The sequence below is a fragment of the Poecilia latipinna genome, unplaced genomic scaffold, assembly GCF_001443285.1.
Source record: "Poecilia latipinna isolate Pla-1442-1.1 unplaced genomic scaffold, P_latipinna-1.0 Scaffold2381, whole genome shotgun sequence".
NCBI lineage: Eukaryota > Metazoa > Chordata > Actinopteri > Cyprinodontiformes > Poeciliidae > Poecilia > Poecilia latipinna.
This window is the reverse complement of record NW_015114997.1, coordinates 55,884-71,277: the sequence shown is the minus strand read 5'-3', so window position 1 is coordinate 71,277 and position 15,394 is coordinate 55,884. Positions and strand designations below refer to the sequence as shown.

The following is a 15,394-nucleotide window of genomic DNA, read 5'->3' as shown; positions in this document are numbered from 1 at the left end:
AAAAAAAAAAAAAAAAATTTTTTTTTTTTTTTTTTTTTTTTGCAAATATAAATTTTAAAAGTGTGATATGCAGTTCCCGAGTAAATAGTTTACAAAACCATCTCTTGCTACAGATACAGCTGTGAGTTGTGTGTGCTACGTCTCTACTGGACTTTAGAGACTGAAATGAAATCGGCTCAAACTAACAAATCAGAAACAGCATCTCTGGATTATTCAAAAAAAAAAAAAAGAAGAAGAAACCACACAGTATAATGCTGACAACACCATGTTTTATGGTGATGGTGTGCTCAATGTAATCTGCCGTAATAGTTTCCAGTCAAACAAAGATTTTAGCATGTAGGCCAAAATGTCCAGCTGTTGTCTCATCTGACCAGAGCATCTTTTTACATGTTTGATGGTTTAAGGAAAAACTTTACGGCTTTCTTTCAACAATGTCCTGTTTTTTCCCCCTTTCTTCCATGAAGGCCGGAATAGTGAAGTGCTCAGCTAATTGTTCTGTTGAGAGATTGTTTTTCAAATCAACTTGAGCTCCTCTGAAGTTCCTCCTTGCTTCTTCTCTGGTTAATTGTCTGCATAATATCTTGCAAACAGGCCTTTCTTTAACTTTTTTACAACTTGATATCAGATGTCCTAAGGATCGTGTTCCTTGGTCCTTATGATGCTGTTTGTTCACTAATGTTCACAAATAAAACAACTTGCATAACTGAGTGAAACAGTTTAAAGGGAATAAAGACTTTTACAAGGTGCTGCATCGTGACAGTGGAGATAAAACTTCAACAAGCTCATTTCCTCCCCATACTGGAGTTGGACCTTTTTTCAACTTGCTTCTTTTCCAAAGCGCACCATAGATGTACGGGCTAAAGCTTCTGACCATTTAGATATGTGAGCACATTTGAGCTCACTTCTTCATACCAAATCAATCCTGAGCCTGCACGACTGTAACTACGGCAACAGCAGCGAGCACAACGGTGCCCGAGAAGCAGTAATGATCTGGAGCCCTTTGATTCCTCAGGTGCAGCCGCAGAGGAACTGCGAAAAACACAATCCACCGAGTGGTGCTCTCTTCCTTCAGAAATGTATTTTATCTCTGCTCAGCAACACTAAGTACACATCAAACAAAGCGTTTTAGATAAGACCGTCTTTGTATAAAACCAGCTACGCATTCAACAAAGCGATGAAAGTGTTTGCTCACCTAATCAGATGGTGGCAGTATTTGCTCAGCTACAAAGCTCCAGGTTCTCCCAAGTCTGTGTAAAAAGTCCCTTTATGCCACTAACGGACCAACTACAAGCTCTGTCCACAGTTTAAAGTCTGCTAAACTTTAACAATCTTAAACACAAATGGAGCCGTTTTAAATGTGTCATCTCAGTTAATAGGGTCCACCGTTTTCATTACACTCCTGCTGCTCATTTTCCCATTATGCCTGTGAGGACTCTGCCAGCTCATGAGGTGTCAGACGGGAGGCGTCCTTTTACCTGGGCCGACGCAGAAGACCTTGTCAAAGTCAGCACAGATGCACATCTGCTTGTAGAGCTGAGGGGACTGGGCCAGGTAGGCGCTGGATTTGAAGTAAGACACCGTGAAGACGTTCGCTCCACCTTCGCTGGCAGCTAGGAAAGGGCAAAGACAATTTTCAGGAGTGATGGAGGGATTTTTTTTTTTTTTTCCCGGCTCAACCTGCAAAAAAAGATTACCGTGACCTGCAAAGGCTGAGAGTGCTTTTCAAAACTTTACCCAATCTTCCCTGAGGTATGGCACTCTACAAAACTCTTGAGCATTTTCTTTATATTTTACCTAAAAGGAGCAAAGAAATGCCCGGTAATGTTTTAAAATTTTCCTTGGAAACTATTTTTCCAAGTAGTCTGAAGGCAATTCAAAGTTCCTTGACTTTTTTTTTTAATCCCGTCTGACAAATTTTAGACCTTTTTGTGCTTTTTGAGCCCCTTACTCACTGAAAAATGAACCAGGCATAAAAGGGTTTCTAAACTCAAGGGACAAACCACTGTTGTGCCAACAAATGTCTAAAAAAAATTCAAATTGGGACTGACAAATTAGGCCAAAATTAGCCGAGATTCCAGCAGAACCCAAAAGGACGGTGAGCATGGCAACAATTTCTATTTATCCATTTGCTGCTGGAATAATTGCAAGACTTCAATCAAATCAAATTAGGGAGTGATGAGTTCCAACTAGGAAGGTCTCAAAGCAATTAACTAATACTTTATAATCTGGACTGGAAAATATCCGGTCTTCCAAATCAGAAGATGAATGATGATTGCTTGAAATGTCTCTACAACCAGATCTATAGTGTATGGAGTACTTTATTACTTACTTTTTACTTACTCATGGTAGGAATTCAGAAGTACAGAAAAAAAATAATTAAAGAGCCGATTTGAGTTTATAGCTGGACCTGCTGATGTTTATGCTGGTGGGATTTTCTAAAGAAACAAAATAAAGAAAGCAAACATGAAATGTAGCTACTTCAACTACCTGATGGAGAATAACCTTCCTGCAGCTCTCTGAACGGTGAACTCAAGGTTTTCGTGCTTAATTTCGATTCTCAATATCAGACTGGGGGAAGGTTTGGAAGAAGAACAATACTTGGATAAACTCCAAGAACGTCCCTTTTGGTCGATCAGATCACCTTCAACTGCAGAGTCTCCTCCCTGTGGAAATCAAGTTTGGACCTCAGCAGGTCCGACCTCTGACCTTTCTAAGGCTGTGAGCGGAGGAATACTCTCCGGTCGGCTTGTGACCTCTCTCCTGGCTCTGACCTCAAAGTCTCAGTGGTTTCCTTCACTTCTGAAGCGAAATGTAAACTCACAATCAAATCTGAAATGTTTTTAGATAAACCATCTTCTGGTCTACAGCAGGTGAATGAAGACACCTGCAGAAACCTTTAGAGAATAAGATGGCAAACAAAAACAACAATTTTTACCATGTGGATCAGAACTGAGAAATTCAACTGGTTCTGACTGCTGTCCCCACAACTCCCACTGTGGTATGTGGAGGTGTGTGTGTGTGTGTGTGTGTGTGAGAGGCTAAAAATAATATAGAATTCGTTGAAACCTTGTTTACATTTTAGAGATGGTTTCATACCCAAACACTGAAGGTCTCAGACACACACTGAACTATATCCATCAGGGGAACAGACAAGGTTGCATTCAGAAAAGAAAAGAAGCTTTAAAGTTATTACTGATCATGAATTATTTATGGTTTTAAAGCAGCAGGAAAATAGTTGAGAGATTATTCAAGCATCTAAAAGCTTAGTCATTTTCTGTCTCAGATTATCTTATCTGACTGTCATGACAAAGGTTTTGATATTTCTAAAAAAAACTGACTTCTGACCCTTTCCAACACTTCAAGCGGCTCTGCAGGAAATGATTCTTAGAGTTTGGTGCTGTCCACCACAACACAGATGTTCGATAAGCAAGAAACTGATCTCAGCAGAAAAACAAAAACCGACTGACTGGGGGTGGGAACAAATGAACAAGATAAAATAAAAATAATCGGCCACCTGCTGCTCCAAATCATCATAAACCACAAATGGATCATGCAAAACGAGACTTAAAATTTTCATACCATTTTCCTGTTTTTATTTCTGGAAAAACTGTCACCCTTCTATTATTTTCAAATTAATATTCTAGCAAACACAAAACGACCCTTTTGCAGATCTGCTCATGTTTCATGGAGAGCCATTTTGCCAATTTAAAGTAAGTTTCTACATTTGAGCGGTGGGTGAGATCTGGACTGCCTTTAGTTCACCTTAGGAGGAACTTTGAATAAGATCTTCTGGAAGTAAAGGGCAGATTAAAGATCATTTCTTTAAGCACTTTGATCTTTGCTCAAATAGAAATGCGTATAAGACAAATGAGGGTGGAGTCATTTGATCTGAAGGTGAACCACAAACCTGTTACGGCGGTTAATTGTGCTCAGACTCAACTTTGCTCTTATTCCAAGAATAAAAACTGTTAAATTGATTATTGATTATACTTTGATGAACAATAGACATGCAGCTAATTTTTACCTCAGAGGTTTATAACAATCAACAAAAGTGTTTGGATCCTGGTAGGAATGAAGCTGCCGCTGCCAGTCTTGACCAGGATTCTCTTGCAAAATAGCTTTTAACCTCAATGGGATTTTCCTAATAACAAAGCCTTATAATAAGACTAATAATAAAAAGAAAGTTTGTAACATCTTTTGTATTACACACAGCCTATGTAATATCTGCACTGCAAAATCTATCGAATGTGAATGGATATATTTGAAAGGTTAGAAATAACTGGACAGAAATATTGATCATTAGCTGCTCTCATGTTTAAATATTGGAAAAAAACTTAAACCAAAACACGTAATATTTCAGCTCAAATAACGGGATTCCCAAAGTCTTGTTAGATGAAGCCTTTGTATTTAACAGGCATTATTTTTGGTAAGGCAAAGATTAAAAAAATGAAAAAACTCAGCTAAAATAGAGTTAATATAAGTTGTCACAATGAAGTACAAACTTATTTTTAACCTACAAAAAAAAACTGCGGCGTGTTTTTGTTCAAAAACAAGTTTGAGGATTACATAACGACCAGCCATGCAAAACACATCTGCAGCTTTCTGTTCGACACAAACGTCATCAAGGAGGGCTCTATCTGATGTTCCAGTGAAAATATATAATAGGGCGTGGGCAGGGGGGTTCTCACACAGCACAAGCTGTACGCTGTGCGTGTGATGGGTGTAGCCTGGCAGGAAGATGCGGTTTTGCAGAAAGCACATCATGTTGTTTGGCAGGTGCCGCCAAAAGGAAAAAACGCGGCAGTTTTAAAATGAGGCGAAGACGCAACGATTGGCTGCCACACAGTAGGAAGTGAGAGCAAAGCTGTTCATGTCAAATGTGAGAATCACGTGCGAGTCCAGGGATAGCACAAAGACACGGCCCTTTTATGCAACATGTTTTGGAGGTTTTTTTTACGGAACCTGCTTTTGCCGCCTCCGTCTCAGGTTTTAGCAGTTTTAGCACGAGATGAATATTTGTACTAAAATGGAGGAGAAAACACCAACAGGAGAAGAAACACGATTCAAAGAGCTCAAGTACATTTGAACTTTGATATGCAGAGTGAGGAATCTTTTTTTCTGTTTTTTGTTTTATATTCTCTCCAGCTGGTAACTACTTCTTCTTCTAATTAAAACCTTGGAGTGTGAAAAACTATGAAAGTGGAGAGGCAAAGGTTTGATGCTGCAAAAACAATCTTCTGAATAGATTTTGACATGTTTCCCTTGAGGCACCCTGCCCTGCATGTTTCAGATGTTTCCCTGCTTTTACACATCTGACTCAGATAATTGCAGTTCAATAAAAGTCTGTTAATCGGCCATCAACTGAAATCAGGTGTGTGTGAAGCAAGAGAATTATAACTTGGGAAAACATGGGGAAAATGTCACGTCCCAATGGCAGAGTGTTTCGTTATACTTTTGTACTCTTTTTTATCAATACTAAGGAATTATTGACTTAAATCAAGTTCCTATATGCTGAAAAGCTATGTGTAAGTTGATTTTGTTTTTATTTCACGTGTACTAAGATATTTGCACTGGAAACTAGACCAGAATTACTAAGATGTTGTGTTTCTGCAGTGTGAATGAATAATGTGTTCAACATGACAAGCACTGGTTGGTTTGGCCTGCAGTTTTTTTTATGCTTTTGGCTTTTTTCTTTTCTTTTTTCCAAAGTAGTTTATCTCTTGCTACAGTTGAAAGCAAAGCAGGGCAGATCATTGTTAAAAATTAACCCTCAAAACAAAATTGTGTAACAGTTGAGTGAAAGAGCACACTGAAACGTAAGAGTATACTCCCTAAAGTAAAGGCCCGGTTTGTGGAATGAACAAACAGCTTGTCCATGGGCCACTTTGGCTGCGTATCTAACCATCTTCAGATGATGGATTGAACAGTGTTCAGTGGATTAAACTTCCTTACATCCTGATCCCTGAACTCTGCTGTGTTTTCCTCGGTTTTCACAGCTGTGAGACTATCTTGTTGCTACAGTTTTAATATGTTTGCTTTAAGCAGTTGAACATTTCTACTATTTTTAAAAGTTTGTTTTTGCTCTCTATGGTAGGAAAAGCTGGTGGTGGTGGGGGGGATCAACAATTCAAGGAAAAGCTCAAATACCTCTGAACTCTGAATGACTGACAGAAGAATTGTGTTTTTGTTTCATTTTTTATGTTCTGAACCAAAGGTATTAGAGTACTACTACAGTAAAAGTTCCCTTTTCCAAATATAAATTGGTGTTTAACTAAAATAAAGGAGAGAGGCTAATGTTTAAAGTTTAAGATCCCGAGTGGCCTGAAAGTTTTTCATATTCCAAACTGTTTCACATTTCCATGACTGTTTTGGTTTTATGACTAATGCTGGGAGATTCAGCTGAACATAATGTTTGGTTTATGATTTTAAAATGCATACTAGTAGAGGAAGTGTGATTTACAACTGTCACTTCATGACTCACAGGGCACCTGCGGGCAGTGGGATGGAAACGAGGGTGCCTCCACTGAGATATCTTTAAAAACAAACCAAAAAAAGATCAGTTTCCACAACTGGGGGAAGATAAGAAAACAGTTTTACCAGATATTATTTTGGGGGTCTGGATCTCCACAAAGCCCTTTTTGGTGAGGGTGTCTCTGAAGAGCTGGCAGACTCCTGACTGCAGGCGGAAGATAGCCTGGCTGGTGGTCGTCTTTGGGAGGAAACACACACACACACACACGCACGCATAAAGCATTGAACCACAAGCAGAGCAGCATTACCACACACAGAGTGATTCATTGGACTCATTACCCAATCGTAACAGATGTGCAAAAAACAAGAATGCCAGTTTTTTTTTTTTTTTTTTGTATCTTGCACCTCCCGTCTGCACGAAGGTTGAAACATTTATTTGCTGGCAAGGGCGAGACCGAGACCTGCATCAGAGCCCGGCGGGAGCTCCGGGAATGCAAAACCTATCATTATCAATGTAAATGCTGACAGCGAGGTAGGGAAGATTACTGTTAAAAATTAACCCCCAAAACCAAAATGCGTAACAGTTGAGTAAAATAAGCAGACAGAAACGTAAAAGCATACTCCCTAAAATCCTTTGACTCATCTCGGATTACCACAAACCTCTACAGTTTACTGGCCTACAACTACAGTTATTACATATCAAAAGGAGAGAAACTGTTGGCACCGAGCCTCATCTGTACTGACGGCCTAAATTTGAATAGACATCATGACTGCTTTTTGACAAGAAAGGGGAAAGTGATAGCGTGTGAGCACTGGCTAACTTGTAACTCTACATACGATGCTTCAGGGATGTCTGACTGAAATCTGAAGCATCAGTGAGAACAATTGGTAAAAAGAAGAAGTGAAAAAGAAATAAAACGTTCCTGAGAATTTTTATCAACACCTTTGCAAAGTTGCGAAGCAGAAAGCCTCCGACTCATTTTCGCTGTGCGTCATACGTTTGGGCCGAACCTCTTTTAACTTGGGAAAAAAATCAGCGACAAGCCAGTCTGAGTGAGGCCACGCTTAAACCTTCGAAAGCGCTTCCTGTTTACTGCAAGTCTGCAGCGAGAAGGTGCGATGGGGGATATGTAGGTAGCAGTCGGTCTCCTAAACTGGCAGCTCTTCTGATGCTGCGGTTACTTATAAAGAGCACCTGAATATCACTTACAACTCAGAGGCAAACTCTACGGTTTAGAAACCCAGCTGTGGTGATGAGATACCACAGATGGGTTTCAAGGTCCAAAATTTAAATTTCTGGTTAAATGCGGTTTCAGTCCTACGTTGCAAGACAAGCGTAGAATTCATCTGGGAATTGTTTTGCCCCTACTATAGTAAACAGTGACAAACAGACTCCAAAATGGTTAAATACTGTTAATACTGAAATTTGATAGTAATAAAGATGTTTGAAGTTAACCCAAGAACGTAATTCTGCTTTTAATGTCTATGGCGGATGTGAAACACCTTAGAGAAATTATAAAACCAGCTCCAGAGAATTCTGCAATTCTCTGGAGCCTAGTTAAACTATGTTATTGCATAGTTTAGCTATGCAATAACATGCATTGCAAAGTTAAACTTCTGCATTTCATATTGTGACACATTAACAGATAAAAAAGTTTTGCAAAATATATAAGAAGTTTATTTTCTTTGGATAAAATCTCAATATCTTAAAGAAATGCAAAGTTATTAGTGAATCATACAACTATCACATTCATGCTCACTTTGCCAATGATGCATTTGGTGACGCTTGTTGTTTAAAACAGCAGAAAAACATTTCACTCAGATGTTTCAACTTTTCAATTAAATCATTGATTTGGGGAAAAACTATATATTTATCATTATTTATCTTTTCCAACACTAAATAGGGTCCGTTTTTGCTATGTACCATTAACGCATTCACCAACGTCCTCACAAATTTTATGTTTTCTTGAAGACTCTTGTTGAAAGTCACCATGTCCTTGCAACCGTTATATTTAAGCAGAAATTCACCATTTTAGTTTATTTTCAAAACTTGCATGTTGTGATGAGGTGAGAGGCAGTTTTGCTCTGAAATGTTCATAAGTGGAAGTATTACTACAAAAACAAATCTTTCCGCCCATCATCTGATCAACTCAGTTTCATTTACAGAATCATTTTGGAACTTTAAATTGCTTACATTGTTTTCAGTTTCCAACAGAGTTTCTGTTTAAATGATCTCCATTTGTTGCAGTTGAAGCATAAAATCAAATTAATTCAAACAACTTATCATTTGTCACCCAATAGAGGAACTAGAAACAAAAATATACTTTAAAAATGTTAAACCTGCAATGCTGTTAAAAATTAACAATGGCACATGTAAAAAATGATGATGAAACACTCTAACCAGGATTGAAAGGTGATGTTCTTGGCCTTGAACTGCAGGTTGTACACAGCAGCTAAAACTCTGCTTGGACTTTGGAAAAATTTTAATTTTGTTAAAAAAATAAAACATTTTTATCACATGATGCCAACATGACATCCCATATGAGCTCTGCAAACCTGTGCTTCTTTTTTATTATCATTTAAAATCTGTTGATACACATTCTGGGGGCGGGGGGTCATAGTTGTTTTTTTTAATGTAAATTAGGACGTAAAACTTTCAAACTCTTAAATGTTTCCTTGACTAAAGGAACCTTAGATTAGTTTTTAGCCGCTTGGCATCTTCCGCTATAAATCTCCACCCTGAGCTTTCATGGTAATATTGAAAGTTGTACCTCCTTACCCGGGGTTCTTGTTCTGAGTTTAATTTCTAACCCAGTGATCCGTTTTCACACTGGTGCAGTGAAAACATAAGTGGGTGAAAAAGCCTGAGAAATGAACTCTGGTTCCTCGAGAAAGTTTCCATAAAGGAAATGAGCCTAAATTAAATTTTGAACTGCACTGTTTCAGTCAAAAAAAAAAAAAGTTAATTTCTGTAGCTATTTGACGCCAAATAACTCTGAACAGACTGCAAGTCCAAGCTTTATTGCACAAATTAAATTAACACAACTGAACTTTCTCTGCTTTTCATCGTACGAAGCAGCTGATGTTAAAGCATCACATGAGAGAAGTTTCGTAGAAACTCAACTATTCTTAGAGGAGCTTTATTGGTCCCTCATTGAGTGTTTGTCTCGCAGAGTGGGAACCGCTTTATAGCTTCACCGGGCCTTTAAGTGTACAAGTGATGACAGACCCTCGTCTGTGAGCTTCAAGTGTTACAGAAACAGGTGTTGTTGTGATCCTTTAGAGCGCCGTGTCTCTGTGCTGTGGTGTTGCTGCCTTCCTGCCAGCCGTATCATCCATACATATCAAAACAATGTAAGACTCGGCGGCTGAGTGCCTTCTGCTGCTCGTATAGATTTAGCGCCTCTCCCACACAACGCATGCTAAATCACAGATGAACGTTTTCTCTTCTAAGGTGCAGCGGTTTGCTCAGTCGTTTTGAAGTTATTAGGTAGTTTGCTTTCTGTTTGATCTCAAGTGCCGCGCTTCAACGCTATGTAAAGTCAAGGGCCTGTAAAGTCTGAATGAAGACATTTCTAAATTTAGACGACGGAGCGTAAAAGATAAGTTTTGAATGGCGTTGCTTGAATTTTTCACTGAAAATGACACGGCATCCCGCATGCTTGTAGGAATGTAAACTGAGATTTTCTTTTCCTTCACCGAGAGTCACTTCTAGGATAAGATCCACCGACTGATAGTTTTGACACATTTCTGTTGTCTCTTACCCTCAGATCAATCACCCGGTTGTCCAGTCTGGTATCCTGGTTAACAGTGGCTCTTCCTTCCTGAGGGGAAAAAACATTTTAACATCAAAACCAAACATTCGACTTATGAAATATTCAACAGAGCTGATCTGCTCTGCTGCTGTTCTTTACACAGGGGTGTTTGCATTCAGTGATGTGTAAATATTTTACAGGGTTTTTAAAGCTCACAAGGGATGAAACATAAGGAGTGTTTCATATCTGGATATGTTAGGACGTAAAATCATAATTCTCAGCAAATTAGAAAAGTTACTCCATTCCACCAATTCAGTTAAACTCAAATATTCATTATACAGAGCATGATGTGCTTCATATAAAGCTCAAAATTAACTTTTTTTCTGAAAACATAAACATTACATATTATGCAATAAAAATAAAGCAGTTGTCACCAAAATGGAAAACACTGCCAACTTGAAAGTTACCCAGTAAAACGGTCATTAACGTCCTAAACAAGGAGGATACGGTGGCAAAAGTGTTTGCTAAGAAGCTTGCTGGTAACCGGCTATCAAAGGAATGTTTAGTGGAAGAAAAAAGTGTGATAGAAAAAACTGAAGCAGGTTTTCATGAGCATTATGCCATAAGCATCCAAATAAGAAGAATTATTTAACTTTGATGATATTCTAATTTGTCGAGAGACAAACTGGCAACTGCAACAACAGAGACGTGTTGAGTTGTTTCTACGAATACATTCGAGTGAAAAAAGTAAATGAAAATCTGTCTAATTTTGTTTATATATTTGCATGCAAACATTCTTTATCTATTTCAACATTAAAAGAAAATACATCTTGTAAGTTTCTTTAAAAATTAAATGCAAAATCAAGTGAGAAATAAATTAGGGAAATCCAAAAATGTATTCCTACATAACATAGAAATATTCTTTTATTGTCCCAGTGTGTGATTTTAGCCATTTTAATTTTCCCACTAAGGTGACACAACTTAGTATGCTGAAGATGATTTGCGTCGTTTAAATGTCAGACTGAGAGCTGTCAGAAAACTTAAAAAAAAAAAAAGATTGCAGCAGCTAATAAGGTCTCATGAGGATTTAATAAGGCCTAAAAAATTTAAATCATCCTCTGTGATGTACAAAAAACATAAAAAAGATGTGAATATAAAGTAATAATTGCAGCTAAGGGAGCTAACACTAGCTATTAGGTGACCCGGTGACCAACGTTTTTCCATTAGACAGAAAACAGATTTTTAATATCTTCTGTTTAAATAGGAAAACACTAATGTGCAAATAAATTGCTTTCCCTGAGATAAATAAAATGTGACATCAATATATGAACAACTCTAAATAAACTGAGCACTGACATATCCTAACATTTTCACATGACTGTGAGACTGTAGGCTCCAAGCGCTAAATGGGAAACAAGGTCAGATGCAGATTGAACAACGAAAATGTTCAGCTGCAGCAAAACATCTGCTGTTCAAGACAATAGGGAACCAATTCAGAAAAGGGAGAAATATAAAGAAAAACAAATGAAAAAGTAAACGTTTCATCACAGGAGGAACTAATGCTTCCAGGGTCACGCCGAGCTTCCTCAGAATGTCCTCTGGGGCGCGAGTTAACAGCCATGTTGCCACATCCTGCCCCAGACAGCCTCATACAGTGGGGGAAAAGCGTTCGGTAGGCAGAGCCGATCTGGCCTCCGTCTCTGGGGACGACAGGTGCTGCTACAAATGTGTGACTGACATGTTGAATCCCAACAGAAAACACCTGAGATCCTGCTGCAGATGTGAAATGTAGCTGGTGGATACAAAGAGGTGTGTTCACTGCAACAAGGCACGACCCGCGTACATACAAGGACAAATTCGTTGACACCCCTGTTTGAAATGTGCCAAAAAGTCTTTAAAAATTTCACCCTTCACTCCAGTTTCATGCTGCAAAATACTATAATTGGTTTCACTAAAGACATCAAAAATACCATTTATGAAACCCGAAACCATCCCTTCACAATAAACCCTTGTTTCTTATTTTATTTTTTTTTAAGTTGGCCAGAGTTTAAAAACAAGGAACTTCTAATTATACAGTGATGTTTTTCCGTTGCCCTCAGAAATATGCCGCGACAGTTGCCCGTTTCTCTTTAAAATGTCATACAACTTCCTCTGATATGTGCTGGACTGAATAAGTCTAGAAAACAGCTACAAGAAAACGGCTGCTTTCCGAGTCCTGAAGACAGAGTTACAGTCAGAGAGACAAATAAAGTTCAAAACACCTGCAACTGGGACCAAAAATGGCTGTCAAAGCTTCTACAACAATCAGACGCTTTTTATGCACCATCTGTCCTAAAATAATAGATATTAACTGGAGTTTGTTAAACTCCACTTTAAGTAGAGTTTAAGTAGAATGTAGTGTTTTTGTTGGATAAAAAAGTAAATGAGCTTGTAGGCCAAAAAAAAAAAAAAAAAACTGAAGGTAGGTTTTAAGTAACACTGTTAATGTTAGTGTGCAACAACGAACACTGTTGGATACAGTGAAATATATGCAACCATGATGTGCATGGTGTCATAAACTTCAAGTCAACACCGAAATATAAAGAGAAGAATAAACATTCAGAATTACAGCCTATGGAAAATCTGTGGGATGGGCTGAAAACAGAGATCATAAGACCATGCTTGTATGCTTTAACCATGTGGAATCCTATCACCAGAGAAAAGCTGAAGCCTTTCATAAATCATGTCAGAACAGCTAATATTGAACCAAAAGTTAAATTGGTGCTTTAGTTCTGCACAACAGCAATATTTAACTTTCTAACACAACTTGAATTCCCCCCCCCCGCCACATTTGTCACAATGCAATGACATCATCATTCCTCAAAGTTTTCTCAAATAAAAATCTGAAAGGTTTGTATTCCAACCCCTCCTATATAAAACCCCTTTTTGAAGCAATTGCAGTTCTTTTGACGTACACCTCCACCAGCTTAGAGTCTAAGGTTACAGATCTTTTTGTCCATTCTTGTTTGAGGAACCTCACCTCCTCCCCATCTCCGTCCGGCCTGACTGCGTCCTCCAGCTGCAGGGGGAGACGAGGCTCTGCCTGGCTGATGACAAAAATCTGAGAGAAAAAAAAAAACAAGCAAAAGAAAACAAAGCTTAGCACAATAAAATGTCTAAAACAAAGCTGCAATCTTTACATAAGGGCTTAAGAAAATGGAAAGTACCTGACCTCCATACTTCTACGTCAAAGTGAAAGCGGATAAAAAGTGACACCCCCCTCTGTTTATGTGAAAAGCTGACTCCAGCTGACAAACGTGAGTGCTTATTGTGATCGGTTTGGTTATTGCTTCAAGTGTAGAGCCTGAACACCTTGTCTCGTAGCTTTGAAATGTTATTTCTCCACATCTGCTAGGACGAGGGTTACCTGGTCAATGATCCCAATGAGTTTTAACACAGAGGTAAACACTGCTTTGCCTACTCTAAGAGCAGCTGTGTGCTTCCTGTGAGGGAAGCTGTGTACCTGCCTGAGCAAAATGAACTATAAAGGCCTAAAAGTCTGGATGCTTTTATGCTGCCAGGCAGGAAAGAAATACAACTTTGTGTGTTTATTTGGATGTGAAACGGAATAAAGGTGCACGAGAAGGCCGTGCAGGTGAGCTAACCCTCTCGATGTGGAGCTCCACGTCCTGCTGTGAACAGCTCTCGATCTTCTGCTCCACTTTCCTCACCATGGCCTCCACATCCACGATGCTCTCCTTTGTGATGCTGCAGAGTGAAAGCAACAAACTGCACTTAGAAAACAAACTTCTACGCCTGCGTCGAAGCCACATTTCTGTTAAACTCTGACCTCAACCCGCAGACATGAAGGAAGGCAAGCGTGTGGGACATGGGTGAGTGATTTCTGACTTGATTGTGTCATTTTCTTCTTCTTTTTTTTTTTTTTTTCAATCATGCTGGAACTACAACTGTTGAACTGACATTTACGGAATAGTGAAGAGGTATTTCAGATGCCACGCGCACTTGTGGCTTTCATATCAAAACCACCTTCCTCTATTTCCCCCCCTGCTTTAATCAGCAGGCTGCAACGGCATGCACAATTTCCCTACAAGCTCATGTAGAATAAAATACAGATGGCTCAGGTAGTTTGATAAAAATATTTTATCAAATTTAGACAATTTGTAATGAATCATAATAAATTAAAACATTTTTTAGTTTATTTTGGGTCATTTCTGTTAATTTCAGGGGTTAAGTTAACAGAATATTTTCTGTATTTGAACATAAAATTACAGAAAACTCTCAAGGACTGCAGCAGAGAGAGATACACAAACAACAGGGATAACTGCAGAATGACATTATTGTAAACCAAAGTCCATTTGATAGATTTACAAGGTGTGGACTGCAGCAGTAGTGAGTGCTTCAAGAATCACTACATGCAGACACAATTGTGTAAAGTCAATCCTGAATTGGTGACATCTGAACTAAGCATCTTACCTGGGCTAAGGAGTGAAAGCAATGGATTATTGCTGAAATTTGGTATTGCATTTGAAAATCAAGATCCAAAACTCTAAAAGAAGAGAGGATGGGCAAGGATTTTAAGTTAAGATCCGGTGTGATGTTTCTACAGATTTGGGGAGCCTGGTAACCAGCCATCAAACTAGTGTGACCTAAACTTCACAGGGTTTCTGTCAGGAAGGTGAGAGAGAGCTGAACCAAAAATGCAGACAAGCTTAAAGCATCTTGAGCATTTTGCCGTACTGATGCGGCGTTCAATACAAAAGGAGTACTGAGAAATATTCAATGCATCTACAGTACAGTACAGGACATGCTTATAAATAAGGGTATATTTCTGGCTGTAATCCTCTCTAATTGGTATTCAGTACATTAATTTTCTGATAAATAAATTTGGTATTTTATTTATCTGAGAAAAAATAAGCAAAAATAAACATTTGAAATATCCGTTATCAGTGATTCATCTGTGTAATGAACCTGTAATATAAGAAGCTACTTTTCCAGATAGACTAATGGAAATACATTAACCTTATTATGACTTTCTGATTTATTGACAAGCACCTCCATCTACTCAATACTGATCATCTCCAAACAACAACTTTACCCTATGAAAGATTAACAGCACACATTATGCAAAAGCACAGATTTAAAAAGCAAAAGTAGAAATCAAACAACAG

At 38.5% G+C, this 15,394-nt stretch overlaps 1 protein-coding gene across 1 annotated transcript in view; it reads right to left on the bottom strand.

Moving 5' to 3' along the window:
- Positions 1 to 15,394, bottom strand: part of dars1 (aspartyl-tRNA synthetase 1) — a 43,158-nt gene that overhangs the window by 8,870 nt on the left and 18,894 nt on the right. Inside the window, exons 7-11 of the mRNA XM_015019143.1 lie at positions 13,871 to 13,973; positions 13,246 to 13,326; positions 10,236 to 10,295; positions 6,598 to 6,709; positions 1,476 to 1,610 (exon numbers count right to left, since the gene is read on the bottom strand). Of these exons, the coding sequence (XP_014874629.1) occupies positions 1,476 to 1,610; positions 6,598 to 6,709; positions 10,236 to 10,295; positions 13,246 to 13,326; positions 13,871 to 13,973 (491 nt within the window). The remainder of the gene's footprint in view (positions 1 to 1,475; positions 1,611 to 6,597; positions 6,710 to 10,235; positions 10,296 to 13,245; positions 13,327 to 13,870; positions 13,974 to 15,394) is intronic.